Source organism: Cupressus sempervirens, chromosome 3, assembly GCF_028749045.1.
Source record: "Cupressus sempervirens isolate cs-2001-9-10 chromosome 3, ASM2874904v1, whole genome shotgun sequence".
Taxonomy (NCBI): Eukaryota; Viridiplantae; Streptophyta; class Pinopsida; order Cupressales; family Cupressaceae; genus Cupressus; species Cupressus sempervirens.
Window position 1 is genome coordinate 236,402,714 of NC_143120.1, and position 22,010 is coordinate 236,424,723.

At 39.3% G+C, this 22,010-nt stretch overlaps 1 protein-coding gene across 3 annotated transcripts in view; it reads left to right on the plus strand.

Annotated features, from left to right (window-relative positions):
- The window catches only part of LOC149565731 (uncharacterized), a 228,421-nt gene that overhangs the window by 160,423 nt on the left and 45,988 nt on the right, over positions 1–22,010 (plus strand). For all 3 annotated transcript variants that reach the window (XM_089819227.1, XM_089819226.1, XM_089819228.1), the window contains exon 10: positions 8,003–8,111. In XM_089819227.1, coding sequence (XP_089675353.1) covers positions 8,003–8,111 — 109 coding nt within the window. The remainder of the gene's footprint in view (positions 1–8,002; positions 8,112–22,010) is intronic.

Below are 22,010 nucleotides of genomic sequence, written 5' to 3' on the forward strand. Positions count from 1 at the left end.
AAGAACATCATTCGACCAAGTCATAGCCCTTTCTCTTGCCATGTTATGTATGTCCCTAAGCAAGATGAGAATGGCAATATCATAGCAGAAAAAAGGTTAGTGGTCAATTACAAACTACTCAATGTTTGTTTAGAAAATAACCAACATCCTCTGCCCAGCAAAGATTACATCTGGCAAAGAATACAAGGACGTAATATTTTCAATAAGTTTGATCTTACAAAAGGCTTTTGGCAAATCTTGCTTCAAGAGGAAGACAAATATAAAACAGCCTTTTCAGTACCACAAGGCCTCTATGAATGGAATGTGATGCCATTCGGTGTTAAAATAGCTCCATCAATATTTCAGAGCCATATGGATCGCATCTTTGCTCCACATTCTAAATTCATTCAGCCTTACATAGATGACATACTTATCTTTAGCCAAGACTACAATAGTCACATGAGTCATCTCAAGCAGTTTCTAAATATCTGCCAAAGTCATGGATTGTGTCTTAATCCTACAAAGCTCCAATGGTGCACTGAAAGCTTAATCTTCATCGGCACAAGAATTGAACCTAATGGACGTCTGTATCCTCAGACTCGCCTACTTTCTGCCATTAATAAGGTAGAAGTAAAAGATAAGAAATCTCTTCAGCGCTTTCTTGGAATGGTAAACTACATTGCAGGATACTATCAAAAGATAGCCGAAGCACGAAAGGAATTGAACAAGCTTCTCCGCAAAAATACACCACCATGGACTACAAAGCATGATCAGATTATCCAGCAGATCAAGGACCAATGCCAACAGCTCCCGCCATTGAAGATCCCTGGATCTGGTAAAAAGATAGTTCAAACCGATGCCAGCAATGAAGCATGGGGTGCTGTGCTCCTTGAAGAAGTTGAACACGATGGTAAGATCAGAGAAGAAGTTGTAAGGTATGAATCCGGTTCCTTTAAGGGTTCTGAATTAAACTATCACAGCACACATAAAGAGTTACTTGCAGTTATTAATGCTTTCGCAAAGTTTCAACTCTTTATCGGTGATAAGCCTTTCCTTTTAAGAAGTGATTTACGACATCTTGCAAGCTTCTTTAAAAAGGAATCCAAACATAAAGTCGCTCGAGGTCGCCTGTTACGATGGGCTCAGTTTCTTGATACCTTCGAGTTTGAAACCGAGTATGTAGAAGGTATAAAAAATGTCCTTGCAGACTTTCTCAGCAGAGAAGGTTATCATGTGAATGCCTTAACAGAAGATCAGGAGTATAACGAGTATATCCGTCCCAGAGCAAATCCCATTGCTCAAACACTTCCTGATATTGTAACAAATTTGTATAATAGTGTGTATTTTCATCCTGACATGGTTGATCAACAGGTTTATCAGGATCAGATTAGAATGAGTATCGAAGAAGAACGAGGACGCATCATGGAAGATCACAGAGACCAGTCTCTTGTTCACTTGCAACAACCTGATCAGTTTATTCCTGTACAGTTTGTACCACCTGCTCCTCCAGCACCTGAACCTGCACAAAGACAACAAGATCAATGCCATGTTCGCATGATCATGGAACGAAGAACAACCTATCCAATGGTTTGCAACACTCCCTAGATTGCAGATACACAGTTGCTCACGAAGCAAATTTATGATGAGTTTCGTCAACATCATTTTGCAGCTAATCGTCAGCTCCTCACAGACTCTTTGATAGCTAACTATCCATGCCGCGAAGCTGACCCAGAAATTTCTGCTGCAATAGGACCAATCCCGACTTATGCATCATCCTATGAATGGCCAATTGAATTCCTGAGTAACACTCACATCCCTAACCAACATCATTGCCAATATCATTACCTATCTAGGCTTGATGACTTTTTCCTTGGCCTATATCCGCATGCACACTCACAGTTCCCATTAACCATTAATTATGGTTACTTGTTCCATCTGCAGTTTCTTGCCAGAACTCCAACGCCAATCTCCAATGGTATATTTGCCTCTTATGGTCCTTCTCCTGTTCAAGAAGATACCATTGAATTACGAACATTATCTTTCTTTGCTACTCAGAGAAAACCTCTATGGATGTTTACACAGTTTGAAACAGTTCCAGAAAACCGCACACCTGACGTGTCTACACCAACCGCCTTCATGCGAGTCACTCGTCACATATTCTAGAAAGAAGATTCTCTAGAAGATCGTCTTGAACAACTGGAAGCCTCCAATAAACCTATGAGTGAAGATGATGAAGATTACATGAACTGGGATACTAGTTCTCCACATAGTCATGGGACATAAACTCATCAAGTGGGCTTGTCACTTGATGCAGGCATCTCAACCTGTGTTAGTAACACTAAGACATGGACGTCAGCCATGGTAAAACTGACATCAGCCGAGTTAACCTTCTCGTTCAAAAAGATGCTTGTGTAATAAAGTTTGTCGGTGTTGTCCTGTTCACCTCCTTTTGTGAGTGGAGGTCCTGTAGCTAGATGCCTTCTGTCGAAAAGCACTTTATACGTGTCCGCCTCGTATGGTCGGATTCCAAAACATTGTTAAATGAAGATCATATCTTCCATCTATATAAGGAAGTGTATTCTTCATTGTTAGGCAGAAGAGGTTTAGGAAGTCTTAGAGAGTCCTCAGTTTAACAGAAGCTATCTGCTTCATAAGTTCAGTCGATAGAAAAGTCTTGTAGAAGTCCAGTCTCTAGTTTGTAAATCTCATATCCTCATATTCTGATATAGAGAGTATGCTCTTTTCTCATCTTGAGAAAATCAGAAATCAGACTATCAGCGCGTGATGTATATGTGAATTGTAATTTCCGCTGCAATATATGCTATCAATATATAATCCAAAGTTTCACATTCACAGCTGTCCCAAAATTGGTATCAGAGCCTAGTTCTTTCTCATTATATATGCTATTTGATTCTGCAATTGTCAATAGTGTCTCTCGTGTTTCTGTTTGGTTTTCACGTGAAGTAAGTCCTCGTTGTTGAAGCCGTGTGAAGGCGTGTTAGAGGCAGGGAAGGTAGCGCACTTCAAACCAACATACAGAAAAGAGATCGAGATGGCCGATCCTCGAGATCAACAATCTGCAAACCAAACATCAGAACTAGTAAGTTTGAGCTCTGTCTTTGTAATGTCCCCTCTTTAGTTCGACATGGCATTGATCATGGATTTGCCTATTCCAGACTCTCGTAGGCAAATGGTGTGGAAAGAGAGTCAATTCTGCGGATCAGATAGTCATATCTTGCTCTTGAAGAAGTGTTAAGAGGTTATATTTTATCATTATGTGATATTGGGGCCCACATGTTATAATTTTAATTTGAGTTGCACTTTTTATTTTATAAAATTACTTTATTATAAAAAAGTGCATTATAATGAGAAATTATAAAGGATGTTTCTAGAAGTTCTAGCAACTTCTTAGAAACGTGAATAAATAGAGGGCTGGGCCTCTCATTTGGAGATGCTTGGATTGGAGAACTCTTCTACTTCTTCATTGTGAAGACATTTGTGGACTTTGGATCTGCAAATTATTCGATCTTTGGGAACGAATCACTCCCTTGGATTGGCGACTTTGAGGGTGTGAAATATCACCTGAATTGTTGCATAATTGGAGTTGGTATTCAGCCATCTCATTGGAGCTTATTGAGAATTCGTTGTTAGGGTTTGTTTTTGGTTGGAATAAGGATTTCAGATTTGCCCTATTATTGGAGAAGCATTTGACAAGAGTTTGAAGACAGAATAAGTGCATTTTCAGAATTGGCAAAGCAGGGTTCGGAACCACATAATTGCTCATATCTCCTCAACCCCTTGGAGTTATTTTTTATGGTTTTACAGGGTTACTACCTAACCCTAGGCGCCCATTTTCCTTGCATTTGGGGGTCCCAAAACCCTAATATTATTTTATTTCAGCAGCCGTACAGGTACGGTCTGGTACGGCCCTGCTAGTTTGGGCAGCAGCAGCAAATTAAGGACAGTTTGGGGGTGCGGTTGGAGGTCTTCATCAACGATCTGCAGCAAAACGTGGTGTTCTTCCATAGTTCTTCAAACCAGGTTCTTGCATTCTGAAATATATGTCAATTTTTGGGTAAATTTGTTGTCATACAGTCATTGTAATAATCAGTCCAGAATTGGTAATAAAATAATTTCAGAATTTATTGCATTGTAATTGAAATATAGTTCAATGGCTTTATATATATTGTAATTCTGTGATTATATTCTGAGAGTATCAAATCTGAAATTACCATATTCTGAATATTGTTACTGTTACACGCCAAGTGTTTGACAAAATTCCTAAGTTCAGTTTGAGGGTTTCTGTGGCCTTTATAGTGAGGGTCATTACAGTCTTTGATTCCATTCAAGATATTAATGTGGAAGAAGATATTGCACAGTCTGAATCATACTCTATGCCTACTGATAGATTCAAATTGCCTGTTAAGAAATGGAATGAGATTTACAGTGACTTAGGATTGTTAGCCTATAAGTCTAAAACCATTTGCAAATTAATAGAATTACAAGTAGTTGTCAAAAATGATCAACCTCATAGTTTTATCAATCTCTTGTCAAGTAAAGATATCCAGAACTTAGTGAAACAAGCCAAAACAAAAAATGGTTATAAATACTTGCATATAGGAAGCATAGTGGCTGGAATAGAACTCTTGTATCGTAAAGGAATTCCTGCAACTGTCATGATGACGTTGTTGGATGCAAGACATAATAGATACAGTGATATGCTTATGGGTGGAATCTCTGCACCCATGGCCGCAGGAGCCACAGCCTTCAATGTCATCCCGAACTTTGCTGTCAGCCTATTGGATGATCATCTAGATAAGGTTATGATGTTCCAATTCGGAACGCAGTATTTGAACATGAAGAAAGGGTCAAGAACACATGCCCTTTGGTTCACTTTATATGGCCACTTGTTTAACACTACAGTCCCTGTTGTTAAGGATCCAAGAGTTGATAAATCCCAGAATAGGTATTCTCTGCTTTGGCAAACAGATGCTAAAGGTGCGCAGATCACTGCACCTCGCATGCTACAACTAACTGATATACAAGTACCCAGAGAATGGATCATAGATATGAAGGCATTACGCCAATTGGAAGGTCCAAGTAACATGACCACCATTGCTAATGTACAGGAAGATTACCATCAAGCTAGGATATCGTTTGCCTCTTCGCAAACCTCATCCTCTGCTTCCACTCCTGCACATCAATCCTTGACTAGGAGTCAGTCCTCACTTAGTTCATCTTCTGTACCACCAATGAGTAGACAACCTTCAATGCCTCCATTAAGAACACCTCCAACGGTGCCTGTCCATAACACAGTTCCTCCGCATTCACCAACCTCTGTTTCGAATCCCCTTGCTGCTCCCTGTGAACATCCACAGTTCATGGAGTTAGATAATGGTGAAATGCAGTGTACAAATTGTTCATTCATTAGACTTAGATTTGTTCGAATGTATTTATCTAGTCAGCAAACTTCCTTTGACCAAGCCCGACTGCAATTGCCTGAAGTCCCTACTTTCCATGACTTCATCCTCCAATCTGCTGATGACAAATACAGTATTCCATGCTGGCCGCAACATGTCATAGCCTTTGGACAACTAGATGTCCCGACTCAGATCAAAATGCTTAATTATGTGAATCTATGTATTCAAAAGGCCTTGCTTGTACAACAGAACCAAATGCAAAAGCTTGTTCAAATGGAACTCGCTGCTCAGCAAGCCCATGCCAGTAATAATGCCAATTTCCATACTGTTATTGCCTCCTTGCACTCCCTTGAGTCTCGCCTCTCTCAGCAGTTTGCAACCCAAATGCAGTTCGATATCAATAGTCTCCGCTCTAATTATCAGAGTTTCCGCACCTCTAGCGAAGCGTGGTGGACCGATAGTATAAATCAATTGTCCTCTCTATCTGCAACCTCACATCAACTTTCAAGCTCAGTGCAGACCCTGACCACCACAACACAGACTATTGCCAAAAAAGTGTCAACCATAGAACAGACCACAACTCAGGTTTGCTCACAGCAACTAGCCGATGCACAAGGCATCCATCAAACCTTGCAGTCTGTTAAAGATGTTGTTTCTGATAAACTAAGCACTTTACCACAGCCAACCCCTGCTAAACCTCCAAGTAACTTTCCAAGCTCGCAGGCTGATCATCAACGTCTCCGTTCCTTGCACACTGGTAAAGCCTTAGTTGTACATGTACCCAATCCAAAACCACATGAGTTTGATCCAAAAACTGGTACATGGAAACAAGTGAATATGGTGTCACAGGACCCATATGATCAATTATATGCATTTAATGAAAATGTACCTCCATACATTAATCTGGATAGTTATGTGCCTTATGAACCATTCATTAGAAAGCCCCTTAAGCTCATCAATTGATAAGTAGGAGATAATTTCCACAGCTAGTCAAATTGTGATATGAATATTAGGATTTAATTGTGTGATTTTGAGTCAAACTCGATGACCCATATTTCATGAGTAGTGATTCAACATGAATCCATCTCTCACGAGAATAAATGGAACACTTAGCACTCATTGGATCTAGGTGATGCTCAATGAATCCTGATATTCATATCACAATTTGACTAGCTGTGGAAATTATCTCCTACTTATCAATTGATGAGCTTAAGGGGCTTTCTAATGAATGGTACATAAGGCACAACACTTGGTGAAGGTTTTGCAAATGGGGTTACAAGCTTTGGGTTTAACTATGGAGGAAACTCCGTAGTTAAGCGCGCTCAGGCTGGAGTAGTACTGGGATGGGTGACCTCTCGGGAAGTCTCGGTGCTTCACCCCTGTGAGCATCACCTAGATCCAATGAGTGCTAAGTGTTCCATTTATTCTCGTGAGAGATGGATTCATGTTGAATCACTACTCATGAAATATGGGTCATCGAGTTTGACTCAAAATCACACAGTTAAATCCTGATATTCATAGCACAATTTGACTAGCTGTGGAAATTATCTCCCACTTATCAATTAATGAGCTTAAGGGGCTTTCTAATGAATGGTTCATAAGGCACAACACTTGGTGAAGGTTTTGCAAATGGGGTTGCAAGCTTTGGGTTTAACTATGGAGGAAACTCCGTAGTTAAGCGCGCTCAGGCTGGAGTAGTACTGGGATGGGTGACCTCCCGGAAAGTCCCGGTGTTTCACCCCTGTGAGCATCACCTAGATCCAATGAGTGCTAAGTGTTCCATTTATTCTCGTGAGAGATGGATTCATGTTGAATCACTACCCATGAAATATGGGTCATCGAGTTTGACTCAAAATCACACAGTTAAATCCTGATATTCATATCACAATGAATATATTGTTCTCTTAGTGTCATGTTGAGAGCCATGACAACATCATGTTGAGAGAATGTGTGATGAAAGCTGGTTGTGTTTCTTGCAAGGTTTTCATGTTGATTGATTTGATGAATTTAATAGGATCTATGTGATTAGATTTTATCATTGATATTTTGGTTGCAGCCTTGTGTGACTGTTCAGCTAAAGACTCTCTCTTGCTAAAAGGGAGTGTTGGAGATTGTAGTTGCGATAGAGATCTTTATCTTCGAGTGTTAATATTGTTATGGTCACCTTCAACTAAAGAGGACATTTATGGTAATAATTGTAATATTAAGTATAAAAGACATGTCATATCACATGCATTGAGGCATGGAAGTTCAAAGAGTTGTGTACTTGAAAATGAAGATTCATATTTTGGGGAAATTTAAGAGACCTTCAGTTGTAATGTGAAGAGTCTCTGTTGTGTTATATATTGCTTTAAGCGAAAGACATTGTACACTTGAATTTTATTATCAATAAAAGTGATCTTATTGGGTGGCTGGGTTTTTCCTTCATTTTGGAAGGGTAATTCCTGGTGCTTTATAGTTGTTTATCTTGATTTTTGTGCAAATATTTAACAAGAAAATCTGTATTTTCAGCAATAAATTTCTTTTTCTTTAGATACAAGTAGAAATTAAAATATAGTTGAAACAAAACTATTGTATTAACTTTCTCTTATCACATTTTTCAGGGCACTCCTAAATATGGACCTTGTGATTTAAAAGATTTAAAACTACGCATGCTTCGTGCAGTGGCTTCTCTTGGTTCTGAAGACATAAGAAGTCTTCTACAAGAACAAGGTATTGTCTCTAAATTCTTTTGCAAGAGTTCATATTATGGAAATGTCTTTCATAACCATCCTTCGTAAAATCTTGCCTTTCATGCTCTCTTTTGTGGCTATTTTAAGTGAAGATGAACACTCCAAATTCATTTGGGATGAAATTGGACAATGTAATGTTGGTAATGCCAGACTAAAAGATGGTGTAGCATTACAGAAAATATAAAAGAATTTGTGAAAGAATTATCCTAGAAGCTTTGAATGAGGATTTGATTATGCTTTATGAGTCAACTTTAGTTTTCTAAAGTTTCAAACTTGTGAGAATAAGTCACTCTGGTCAGTATCAAGTTCCTATGGGATGTGATCTCAAATGAAAAAGCAACTCTCTCCAAAATAAATGGGGGCAGTCGTCTGATATGATGACTTTACTAGTGTTATCAGTTGCATTAGTCAATTGATGTTGATTCAAGTATTTTCTTCCGAAATTTGTAGTACAAGTACTCCAAAAAGTAGATTACACAAGGATGTGTTTTCTTCTGTTGAAGTGAAATAACACAGAAATTCCTTTGGTTTTAAAGCATTTCAACGTTCAAGGTTTCATTGACCTCAATTAAATTTGGAATCCTTTCCAATAGAAGAACTATTATACACCACTATCAACAGCTCTGAGCTATTTTTATAGAGGCAAAACAATTAAATACATGACTCTAGTACATATGCAATCTAGTCTTGACACCTCTCACATTTATCTTTTTAAGCCTAAATCATCTAAGACAATAGGAAGAAGCAATTCAAAATAGCACTTCTAGCCTCCTAGTCTTTTTATCCATTTGTGGAGAGTTAATTATCTTAATAATAATCATATTTTACCATTGTGAATGTCCAAATCCGTCAGTAAGAATAGTGCATAAATATTTTTATTAATAAAGTATTGTAAAGTATCAAGTGGTGTTGAGCACCAAAAGTTTAAACATTGCCGATGTATTAAGTAATAGCTATCTGTACAGACCTATAATTCAATATTGTAGGACTGTTCTTCCTATGTTATAGCTGACTATTGATAAGAGTAAGTCTATAAAAAGTTAGTGCAGACAAGCTTAACATTTAACAAGGAATCCTTTTCTTAAAATGTCTCTGTAAAGAAATAATAGAATTCAATTTTACCATATAACTTTGTTAGCTGGAGGTTAGACTAGGTTTAACATCTATCCATGCATTATATTTCATAGGAAATATTTTCATTTAGTGGGTGCAACATAACCAGAATGAAAAATCAAAAGGTACTATACTCCCATATCTACCAGTTGGAAAGAAAATAATGCTAATACTAGAAAAATGATCAGCTATGTGGAATCAATTGTTGAAAGATTGCTCATCGATTTCCAGTCTAGATTAAAACTTTAGTTGTTTTAGTAAAATATTACGGAACCTTCCTAGGTGCTGAATCTCTGTGAGTACCTCCATGTAGGTGGCAACAATCTTTTACCAAGACCATCACAATAGAACTCTTGACATGGTAAAACATTCACGTGAAGGTACAGTAGTTTCTCATATAATTTTATGCTGAAAAATAGACTTTAGGATCAGTGGAGGTATTGGAACTGCCAATCTTGGGTATATCTGCACTTCAATATCTCAAGCAATAGCTAGTCAATACCCCTTCTGGGCTTTTGATTTCATTCACTCAAACTCCCCATTATGGTGTTGCTATAGAAGTCATGATTGAACAATGCCCTAAAGGTCCATGATCTGGTGACTGAATCAATGGCGGTATAAGAGCAGACATACAGTCAAGCAAATAAATCATTAATTGATTGGTCATCCATTTGTTGACCTGATGTCAATTATGCTTGTCCCATTAAAGTATAACTTTACAGCAATGTGCCTTTTCAATTCTTCTATAAACCTTGCAGTTATTCATGATTCCTAACTATATAGTAAATGGATAATTAAGAAATACCAATCAATAGTAATTAAAGATCAACAAATCCTTTGCATAGAAAATATTTAGAATAATATTATACCATTAGTATTTAACTTATAAGGGTCATTTAAGTCAGCTAATGTACCTAGTCAGATAGTTTAGTATGTTTCTATTTTAGTTCTCAGTTAACGATTGCTTTCTTACGAAACATCGCCTTTGTATTTTCTTATAAGGTGGTCTCCTATGTAATTATTCATTCAATCAATCAATTATCATTCATGGTATCAACACTAACTAATTATTTTGACAAATTTTCTTTAAAAAAATTGTGGGTATCTACCTGGAATTCTTTCCTAGAAATGTTTTATTTGCTTTTTCATTAAAAAATGTGATATTAATTTATGTTGCAAATAACAGAAGTTTTTTTAATTCTTAATCAACAACCTTGACCAAGAGCTTTTGCATCTTAGTTCTTCTTGTGCTCTTTTTAACCGTGTGAAGTCTAGGTTTTTACCGCATGAAAGACTTCTACTACAAAGAAATCAAGGGCTTCTTCAGAGATTGGCATTGAGTTTGTTGATTGACGAGTTTCTATATGTGATGGATCTGCTTTTTTCGCACAAGAAGATGTTCTTTTGTGTGAAGACCTTTTGGACAGGTTTTTGCTTTTACAATGATCTTGCAGTATGTTTCTCTGTATGATGGCTCAGTGTTGGCATTGAGTTTGTTGATTGACGATTTTCTATATGTGATGGATCTGCTTTTTTTGCACAAGAAGATGTTCTTTTGTGTGAAGACCTTTTGGACGGGTTTTTGCTTTTACAATGATCTTGCAGTATGTTTCTCTGTATGATGGCTCAGTGTTTTGCACGATTTTCTAAAAAACATGGAATTACTGAAGGTTCTTCAACCATGTGAAGTCTGTTGTTTTTTTACTTTGCACATTTATTTGGCAAACAAATGTGGGACTTTTCTATTTAACACGTGATATGTTTCTTGTTTCACCACATTATGAAGGGCATTGACCATAGTGCAAGGATTTCTACATTTTTAGTGTTTTGCACTTCTTTTTTGAAAAAACTGTGGGTATTTAGTATTCTGGTGTTTTTTGGTTTTGTATTTTACAAAAGTAATGGATGGAGGTTTTGCTAATTTATTTCCCACAAAAAAATCATAAATAGAGAGTTTTTTTTTTTCATTTCAAGAGGGAGTTTTAAAATTTATTTTTCCAAAAAATTATCAGACTTTCTGTTACATTTTTTGGTTTTGCTTGATTTTTTCCACAAAAATTACAATATTTTATAAAAGGTTCTTTGCCCTTTGTGTTCCATTAAAATCAAAGTTTTCTCTGTCATAGGATTGCTGGTCTTTTTTGTCATTTTTTTTAAATAATGGATTTTTTCTGTTTTTCCCCTCAAAATGAAGAGTTTTGACAATATTTTACAAAATTGCTTAATGTTTTGATGATTGTTTATTTTAAATCATACTTTCTGGAAGAGGGTTTTGGATTGTCAGGTTTCAGTGGCGAATCTTATTCCTACAAATCTACTGGAGTTTACTGATGTTCGTGGGTCTTACTGCTTATGACGATTTTTGCAAAATCATTGTTTTCCAAAGTCACGATTTTTTTTTTGAAGCTGATCTTAATGTATCTCGATAAAGGGAGGGATAGCTTTGTTACTTGACATCATGTCCGAAGGTTTTATTCACTCTATAGTTACTGTTAGAGGATGGGGTGATGCAGAGATCGAGGTTAAACTCAACATAAAGGATGCAAATAGATCCCACATAGCAATCCTCTGACCAATCTGATGCTTCACACCCAGACCCACACATACTATGACTTAAAACAATAACATATTTCTGCCTACTGCCTGCCAAAACAGTGACAGGAAACTGCACAGAAATAGTAGTTTTCAGATATCTAACATATGATCAAAATGTATGCTACAAGTACTAGAATGAATCAACATTAACCAAGGAATTGATAACCCATCCGCTTGATGAAAATCTTTGTTAAGGAATGAGAATCAAAGATAGAGTAAATATATGCTTTAATTTACTTGTTCAATAGATAGGATAAGATGATCCTTGTAGACTCAGACTTGACTTTATTCTTATATTAATCTTTGTTACTGACTAACAGATACAAATCAGAATACAAATGGTTATCTTCAGATATGCCAGTCAAACTGTACAATATTGAATTGCCAAACGCTGATGTAATACAAAGCTGGAGATTGTTTATTGCAGATACTAAGTATGTTGTATATTGATATGTTCTCTGCAATATGTTTATTGAGTTTATACTACATAGAAAGTCATGCCCACATAGGGGCATGACTATTCGATAACATAATCACATTGTTTTAATGTAGTAGCCGGTATTATTAATGGCTCTGATGGAATAGAGCCCGATGGGTCATATATCAACCATAGCGATATTCATACATTATGTGCATTATACACTATGCAGATGATTGTAAATCATTTGCTCAGTCTGATATATAATAAACAGTATGCACGCACAACTATATATATATATATGTATGTATGTATGTATGTATGTATGTATGTATGTATGTATGTATGTAAATGTGTTCATTTCAACCATATATGTGTGTACATGCTTATTATTATCTATATCAGTTTGATTTACAATATGTTTTCAATCCGAACGAAGCTATATTCTTAACACTCCCTCTTAGTGAGGGAGGATTGGAAACATCACAATTTTCTCATCGCGGTACTATTCTCAAAGATTAGATCATATCCTAGAAGGATATGGGTTATCTGATCTCCGACACACTCCACGACAGCATTTTAATGTAGTCTACCAGATAGCACTTAATCAAAATGTCATGATCTCCATCATGACAAGTATTACCACTATATGATACTTTAGTTATCATGACATCAAGCACTTTGGGACAACAATTTAATGAAGTCGATCAATATAAATCAAAACAACAATATCAGCATCATGATTTTCGGCACATCTCAAGACAACAATTTAATGTAGTCAATCATGATATGTGTTTTATCATAATTACCAGTACATTCTAGAATAACAAATTAATGAAGTCTATGATAACAAGTCAATCTAATGTTAAGGCTGTCACCTTACAATAGAGACCTTACATCCAATTCAATAAAAGATTGTCACCTTTCATAAAATAATACATGTGCACTATAGCAACTCTTAAAAAACTACAAATATATATATTAAGAAAACTAAGACTTAATCTCAGGATTTACATTTACATCTTTGTCATACCAAGTTTACCTTTGAAATATTCGAATTTTAATTTTGCAAAAGGTTTGGTAAATATGTTGGCAGTTTGCTCTTTAGTGTTGATATATACCAACTTGATAACATTTTTGTCCACCATATCTCTGACGTAGTGATAGGGAATCTCTATATGCATGGACCTGTTATGAAAGACTAGATTCACAGATAGTTTAATGTAACTTCGATTATCACAATGTATAACTATGGGATCTAGGGGCTTTCCTAATAGTCCAACCAATAACTTCCGTAACCACACTACTTCTCGAGCTCCCATAGATGCTACAATGTATTATGCTTCAGTAGAACTCTAACTATAGATTGTTTCCTGCTAAACCAAGATACCATAGCAGACCCAAGACTAAAACATCTTGTAGTGCTTTTTGATTAATAGAATTGTCAGCCCATCAGAATTTGAATAACCTTGAAGTTGTAGCTCAACATGATCATATTTTACACGAAGTCCAATAGTGCCTAGTAAATATCTCAAAATGTGTTTGGCTTTCCATGAGATGGATCTTCTTGGGTTCACACATAAATTGACTTAATGCATTTGTAGCATAACAAATATCAAGGTGGGTATTCACCAAGTACATAGAAATCCAATTATCTATTTGTACTAAGTAGGATTTGTGCCTTTGGATTTAGATGCTTCACTTTTGAGTTTATGAAGATTTGTCTCCATAGGTGTGGACAATAGTTTATAATTCATCATGTCAAATTTGTTTAATATGTCAGTAGTATACTTGCCTTCATTCAAGAAGGTATAGTATTCTTTCTACCATACTTCTAATCCCAAAAAATAGTGTAATAGACCTAAATCTTTCATTTCAAATTCAAATGTAAGATTGTTTACACTTACCAATAAGGTGATCTTCCCCTGTTATTAGGAGATCATCAACATAGAGAACAAGTATTAGCATATAACCCTTTAATTCTTTGAAGTATATATTAGGATCAGCTTCATTTCTTGAGTACCCCAATTTGATAAGGTAACTGTCTATTCTCTCATACCATGCCTTGGGAGCTTGTTTAAGACCATAAAGAGCTTTCTTTGGTTTACATACATGAGTATTCCTATCATGGATAACAAATCCTCCTGGTTGTTACTTCTTCATCAATGACACCATTTAGGAATGTTGTCTTTACATCCATTTGATGTATCTTCCGTCGGCCACATGACAAGTACCGAAGGGCCCATCGGCTACATAAAAAGAACCTTCCCAAAGGGACCTGTCGACTGATACACCAATTTACCGACAACATCATCCCCCCCAAAAAGAAAAGTCGTCTTCGGATGACCATACAACAAAACTCAAAATAACAAATAACCCAAGGATATCAATACGTAAATACTAAACAGTAGGATGGGTCCCTGGCGTAGTGGTCCGCGCTCTCAACTCATTCAGCTCCGCCTGCAGCTTGTAGACTTGTTCTTTCCGAACCTTCAACTCAGCCTTCACTTCCATCTGAAGCTCCAGAGCTGACTACATCATCTCTCCAACTTCTCCCAGCTCTTTCTCCTTAGTTGCCGCCTGCTCCCTCTCTATTGCCAACTGCTCCTTCTTTGCTACCAACTGACTCTGTCTGACTAACAGGGCTTCCCTCTCGGATTCCCAGGCTGCCCTCTCTGAAGCTAACCTGGTAGCTGACTCCTCCTGAGCTCTCTCAGCTGCTACCTGATCCGCCTGACTCCTCCGAAGAGTGTAGTACGCCTCTCTGTGTAACTTCACTATCTCATGAATTAGAACCTCCACGCAGCTCTCCATACCAAAATCTGCCGTGGTGGCCCAATCTTGACACATCTCATCAGTCTCCACATCCAGCCATCCTCGCTCCTCAAAACAGACCGTGAAGGTAACTGGGCAACCCAATCACATAAATGGGATAACTCCCTCTAGCTCCTTCACGATTGAGTCCAATGCCTAAGTCTCCGTCAAATCCAACACCTGGCGAGCCCAAGATGCTAGAGCTGCAAAATCAGCCAAAAATGCCTCTCATTCCTGTCTCCTGCGCTAGTGGGTGTTCCTACTGCACACCCATAGCCGTCTCCATAGTGTCCGCCATACGCTCAATGGTACTGTGTGACGGTCCAATGCCCTGAATTGGCTCTGCTACCTGCACCTGCTGAGTGTCTACCTCCAGCATATCATCTCCCGTAGGAGTTTGGACATAGGCCATCCAGGGAGGCGAAGTATGATGGAACCATGTACTCAAAAAAGTATTCATCCTCCGAGCTCTACTCTCCCTATCTCGCTCCGGTGATGCTAAAAGTGAGGCATCCATCATAACCACTGCATCAGACCCTACGACATCCAAGTGCACACCAAGCATACTCTGACTCTCTGCTATCTCCTGTACGGGAAGGTCGGGTACCTCCATGGTAGTCTCCTCTCCACCTTCCGGTAGGCTCTCTACTATAGGTGCCTCAACTGCTGCTGCTGGCTGTGCTTCGGCAACTCCTCCTGCTAGCTGTGCTTTGACAACTCCTGCTACAGGAAGTGCATCGACAGGAGCTAGCATACACTCTTAGCTGATGGGTATTGCCACTTGTGCAAACCCAACTCCTGGTCGAACTAGAGTGGGCCTCACCCCATGCTGCCATGGGGCTGCTACTGTAACTACCTGTTGGGGTGCTGCAATCATCACTATCGGCTGCTGTCTGTCCAAACCCTAGTATGTGAGCCATGTGCAGACCCACTGGGACCAAATAGGGAGTGGCGAATAGTGTAGTGCAGGGAAATAGTAGGGGGTGGCTGTGACAATCTGAACCTCCTCGTCATCTTCTTCCCCTTCTTCATCCCCCACACTGTTCTCCTCAAAAGATGTTTCCTATTGCTTGTTGTCCGTATCACCTCCTGTATCCATCTGGGGTCTTTTTTGTCCTGTAGGACCTTTCTGCACAATGGCTGAGTCTAAGTGTCTCCACTGCATGATAGGGGTTCTCTGGGAGCTAATGGCCCAGGTTTTGCCTCCAACGCATCCTCTGGAATCATCTGTGTTGTAGCATCGAGGAACAGTCCTATGGCATAATGTGGCATATAAAATGTCTTATGCTAGAGGGTCATAAATTCGTGCATACGTTCGGCCAGCACAAATGCCCAATCATACACTTTCCCGTTCATTATACCATTCATCAAAGATACCTGCAGAAAGGAGATATCGGATGCCCTAGATGATCTCCTAAGCCTGCTCTTGCCTAAGTTCATTAGGCATTGCCAAGGTCCCTCCCGGATGTCTATTTTCTGCAAACCCCTTCCCTTTGATGTCTCAGCCAATGCTTCCTACTCCGCTTCAATCATGTCTTCGCATACCAATCTAACCAAAAACAGTTTTACCTCTTTAGAAATTTTCTTAGGCTAAACCTTCATGCCCTACAGCCCTGGTATGCCGAACACTCGTGTGAAGTCTGCTACCTTGAATGAAATGACCACGTCTCTGTCCAAGTACTGAAATGTGCTCTTCCGAGAGCCCCTGCCATAAGTCTCGATCATGGCGTGCAGGAAACCCTCGTAATCCCGAATGCAAAAAATGGGCATCCGAATCGCCCATTCCACCTACGCCCTTCTAATGCTGGCTTTTACTGCATGATTGTCAGGAGTTTCTTGCCACCACTTTCTACAATCTATTCCACTCAACCCTTCAAATGCTATAGTCTATGGTGTGATCTTAGTAGTTGCAGGTGCTTGAGCTTTTCATTTTTGCTTGTTGCTGCCCTCACTCTAGTTACCTGTAGTCACCATTATCTTACCCTCCTCAACTATAGATTGTTCCAATTGTTTTTTCCATTTTCTCTTGCCTGCAGACTCCATTATTCTTAGGTCAGTTATTCAGTTATTTCCCTGTAGATAGCAATTTGCTTCCTTCCTAGAAGCGTATGGATCCATATGGCTCCTCCTCTAAAGGTATAGAAAGTGCTATCACCTAGAGTGGTACGAATAGCACCATACTTGGTAGATGGCTTACAAAACCGAGTGCAATTAATCCGCTGAAATCTTCTTAGCATGCATCAATGTTCATTTGGAAAAGAACAAGGCCCAGTACGGATAGTATGAGGTTGTGGGAAACAACCTTCGATTATATGCAGAATCCATAGAGCATCATCCAGCAATTATACTGTCCAATTTCGTACAGTGGTGCTCTCCTGAAATTTTTGTACGCTAGCAACTAAAGCTTACCTAAATTTGCCTACAAAATCCGTACAACACCAATAATCAAACTTAAACTTCCAATAGCATACGGAATCTATATGGCTCTAATCAATAGACTAAACCTCCAAAGTAGTACGGCAACAAATCAAAATCCGTACAGTAGCAATATGCAGTAATCCTTCATAATACGTACGTTGTCAAACATATAATTAAAACCTCACAATCCGTACGCCAAGCTGTTGTGAAGGAAATCCGTATGACAAGTTTAATCCTGTAAGTTTGTACGGTGATCAACAGGTGATTCAATCTCTAATCTCAAAGTCCGTATGGCATCCAACAGGAAGTTTCGCCTTCAAAAATCCATATGGTGCAAGGAAGAAAAATTAAAAGTGCCTGCGAGACTTCCCTACGGTGCATACTAGGTGCATCATAGTCACTGTACAGTGTCTAACCACAAAATTTAATCCTTTAAAAATCTGTATGGACCTTTGCAATCAAAAAGTTCTTCAATCTTTGAAGTCCGTTCCTTAGAACCATACAAAATCCGCATTGCAATTTTTATTCATGAAATCTGTTAAACTCAAGATTTGTACAGTGGAAACAACAATAGCCTCCAAAATCCATACCCAAATCTGTATGCCAAAACATGCAAAATCCATACACCAGAATGGGGAATCCGTACGCCAAGTTGGAATTTAATCTACCTCTCCAAAATCCAAACGGTGTAATCTTCCAAATCAGTACAGTAGCAACAATTAAAACTTCATTGCAAGGCCACCGTACGGTGCCCTTCAGAGTACCTTAAGGTGTCGTACGATGACTTTCGAGACACGACAAGTTACTATACGGACACTTTTTCCACACAATTAAAACTTCATTGCAAGGCCACCGTACGGTGCCCTTCAGAGTACCTTAAGTTGTCGTACGATGGCTTTTAGGACACGACAAGTTACTATACAAACACTTTTTCCACTTTTTTTTTTTTTTTGAAATTTTTAAATACAACAAACTCAATTTTCCCTCCAAACTTCACCATCCTGCGACGACGAGGGAGTCATTCAAAGCTCATTATGTGATAATGAGGGGTTCTTCCTGGCATGGTACATCTTTAGCTTCGACCCATTCACTACCTGAGGCACTTCTTGTCCATCCAAGGTCCACAATTTTATTGCTCCATTGTTACCTACCTTTTGGGTCTGGTATGGCCCGACCCATCTGACTTTGAATTTGCTTGGTTTGATTTCGTTTCTTTCTTCATACTTCAACACCCACTGACCTGATTGGAATCGTTCAACTTCAAGTATTTATCATGCCATGCCTTGCGCCTGTTCTGCGTTACCTCTGCGGCCCACTGTGCCTATAATCTCTTCTCCTCGAGCTTGTTCAGATTATGCAGTCTCTCCCTCAAGCTTGCTATGTCGCCTAACTTATTTTCCAAAGCGATCTGCAGGCTTGGTATCATGAACTCAGCCGATACCACTACCTCCTATTTGAACATCAACTGAAATGGTGTGTGCCCTGTTGTCACCTTGTACGCCGTGCGGTATGCCCAAAAGGCAAAGGGTAATTTTTCCTCCCAATCTTCACCTTCAACCGCGCAAGATTTGTAGATAATTGATACTAGGATTTTGTTTGTAGCCTCGGCCTGTCCGTTTGCTCTCGAGTAGTACGGGCTCGATAATGAGTGGTAAATCTTAAATTCAGTGGTGAGCAGTCGAATAACATGGTTAACGAAATGTCCACCCCTATCACTTGTTAACTGCAATGGAATTCCATACTTGGTAATGATCTGCCCATAAATAAATCTTCTTGTGCTGACGGCTAAGTTATCTGGTAGTGCGCGTGCCTCTACCCATTTGGTCAAGTACTCCATTGCGACAACAATGTATCCGCACCTTCTAGTCTTGCTCACCTTCAGAGGTTCGATGAAATCCAATCCCCATCGTTCGAAGAGTTCCTGTGCTTGAGAGGGTTTCAGCGGCATGAAGTCTCTCTTCAGCGACTTCTCGGCCCGTTGGCAAGTGTCACACCCGACAACCCATTCCCACGCATTGTTGTACATTATCGACCACCACAATCCTGCCAGTAATATTTTCTATGCTGTTGTATCAGGTCCCATGTGTCCTGCTAGACCCTCATGTGCTTCCTTTAACATGTATTTCTTCCTCTAACACACACCTTCGGAGGATGTGATTAGGCCCCATCTTGTATAGTAATCTGTTGATCAATTGGAAGGTACGGCTCCTAATTATTAATTTGCGCCTTTCATTTGGTGTCATCTCACTTGGGAATTGACCTGTCGAGAGGTATTCTCCAATGCTTGTGTACCATTGTTGCAGTACTACAATCTGAAACAACTATGCATCAAGAAAATCATTGTTCACTCCGTTTGCGGGTTCCCCTATTTTGATTCTCAACAGATGGTCTGTGCTGACATGTTTCTTCCCAAGCCATACAATTATTTTAAAGGTGAATGCCTGCAACAGAAGCAACCACCTGCTGATTCTGCCTTGAATGACAGGTTTATTGATCATATATAGCAGAGCCTGATGGTCAACATAGAACATGAATGGCGTCGCCAACAAGTAGTGACAGAACTTCTGCACGGCATAGACCATTCCCAATGCTTCACGTTCTGTTGTACTATAGTTTTGCTTAGCTTTTGATAACAGTCGATTGGCAAAGTATATTGGGTGATCCAACCTGTGGCTACCTGTCTCTACCAAGGTTGCTCTAATCGCATAGTCCGATGCGTCGACATGAACATGGAACTCCTTGTTCCAATCCAAGTATGCCAAGATAGGTGTCGTAGCCAGTCGTACCTTGAGCCCTTCAAATGCCTCATCCTATTCTTTCGCCCATCTGAACAACTCTCCTTTGCATGTTAACCTATCCAGCAGGTATGATACCTTGGCAAAAATTTTGATGAACCTTCTGTAGTAACCTATGTGTCCTAGGAAAGATTTTACCTCTATTACATTGGTGGATGGCTGCATTTCCAATATGACTCTGACCTTGTCTGAATCTGTCTTCAAGCCCTTTTTACAGACCATATGCTCGAGCAGTCTTCCCTGTAGAACCATGAATTTGCATTTCTTTGGATTCAAGGCTAGTCGCACCTGTCGACATCTCTCCATACATTCACCCAACGCTGCTAGATGTTTGTCCTCGGCGTTGAATACTGACCAATCATCTAGGAATGCCTTAAAGTTTCTGATGGATATTTTGTCAAAGATGTGTAGTATGATTCGCTGAAATGTAGCAGGTGCATTACACAAGCCGAATGGCATCCGGTTATATGTGTACACCCCATCTTCTATGACAAATGTAGTCTTCAATTTGTCCTCTGCTATTGAAATCTGATTGTATCCGGAGAACCCGTCCATAAAGGAATAAATTTCATGTCCTATGACCTCTTCCAATATACTGTCTGTAAATGGAATCAGGAAGGGATCCTTGATTGTGATTGCATTAAGGCATCTAAAGTCAATGCATATCCGGATCTGGGTGGTGTCCTTCAATGAGATTACTATGGGGGACACCCATTCACTTGTCTGCACCTTGAAAATAATATCGGCTTCTAGTATTCAATTGATCTCTTCTGTAACCCGTGCCGCGTAGTTCTTGTTCATCCTATAGGGTCGCTTCCGTACGGGAACTGCACCTTCGACCAACAGGATGCGATGTCTTTCAGATCTTTGTATGTCCACGCGAATACGTCTTTGTATTCCAAAAATATCTTGAATGCCACTGCTTTGAGTACTAGATCCCAGTTATCTCCCACCAGTATGTTCTTTAGTTCTGCTTCATCCCCCAAATTCATTGTTTGCAATGTGGCTTCGTTGTATTTGATGGGCTCCCCTTCAATGAATGCATGGGCGGGTGTTTCATCGAGCAGTGCATCCCCCTCTTTTACTTCCGTGAATTCTCTTGGAAATCCATCATCGTTGTGTCCTTTCTCTATCGTCAGTACGTTGCAGCTCTGAAATAGTTCATAGTCCTCCATCTGCCAGTGGTAGAGACTGTTCACTGAATCCAAATCGTCGTCTCCTTCCAACTGCAAGACTCCCTCCTTATCTAATTCCATACACTGCCTTCCTTCATCCTCTTCTTCTTCGGAATCTGATGACAGAGCTTCTTCCGCGACCATCTAGGTGTGTAAATCAATGATGTATTTCCGCCCTTTGCTTTCGAGTGATAAAGTGTTTTTCTTCTTGTCGTGTTTAACTTTGGTTTGAATGAACCACCCCCGGCCTATAATGGCATCGTATCCTTCCCTCTTCAGCGGGATCACAACGAAGTCAAGCAGGAATGGCTGTGTTCCAATAGTTACTAGTTGTGCTGTCAAGACTCCCAATGGTTTGATTCCGTGTTGGTCGACTGTTAACAACTGGAATATAGGTGGCCACAATGTCCGCTGTCCCAACCTCTTCCAAGTATCCTTTGGTAACACATTGATACCGGACCCTCCGTCCACAATCGTGTCTGTCAAAATAGTCCCGAGAATACCCATTTTGACAACTGTCGGATGCTGGCTAGATGAGAGGGCTAGCAGCA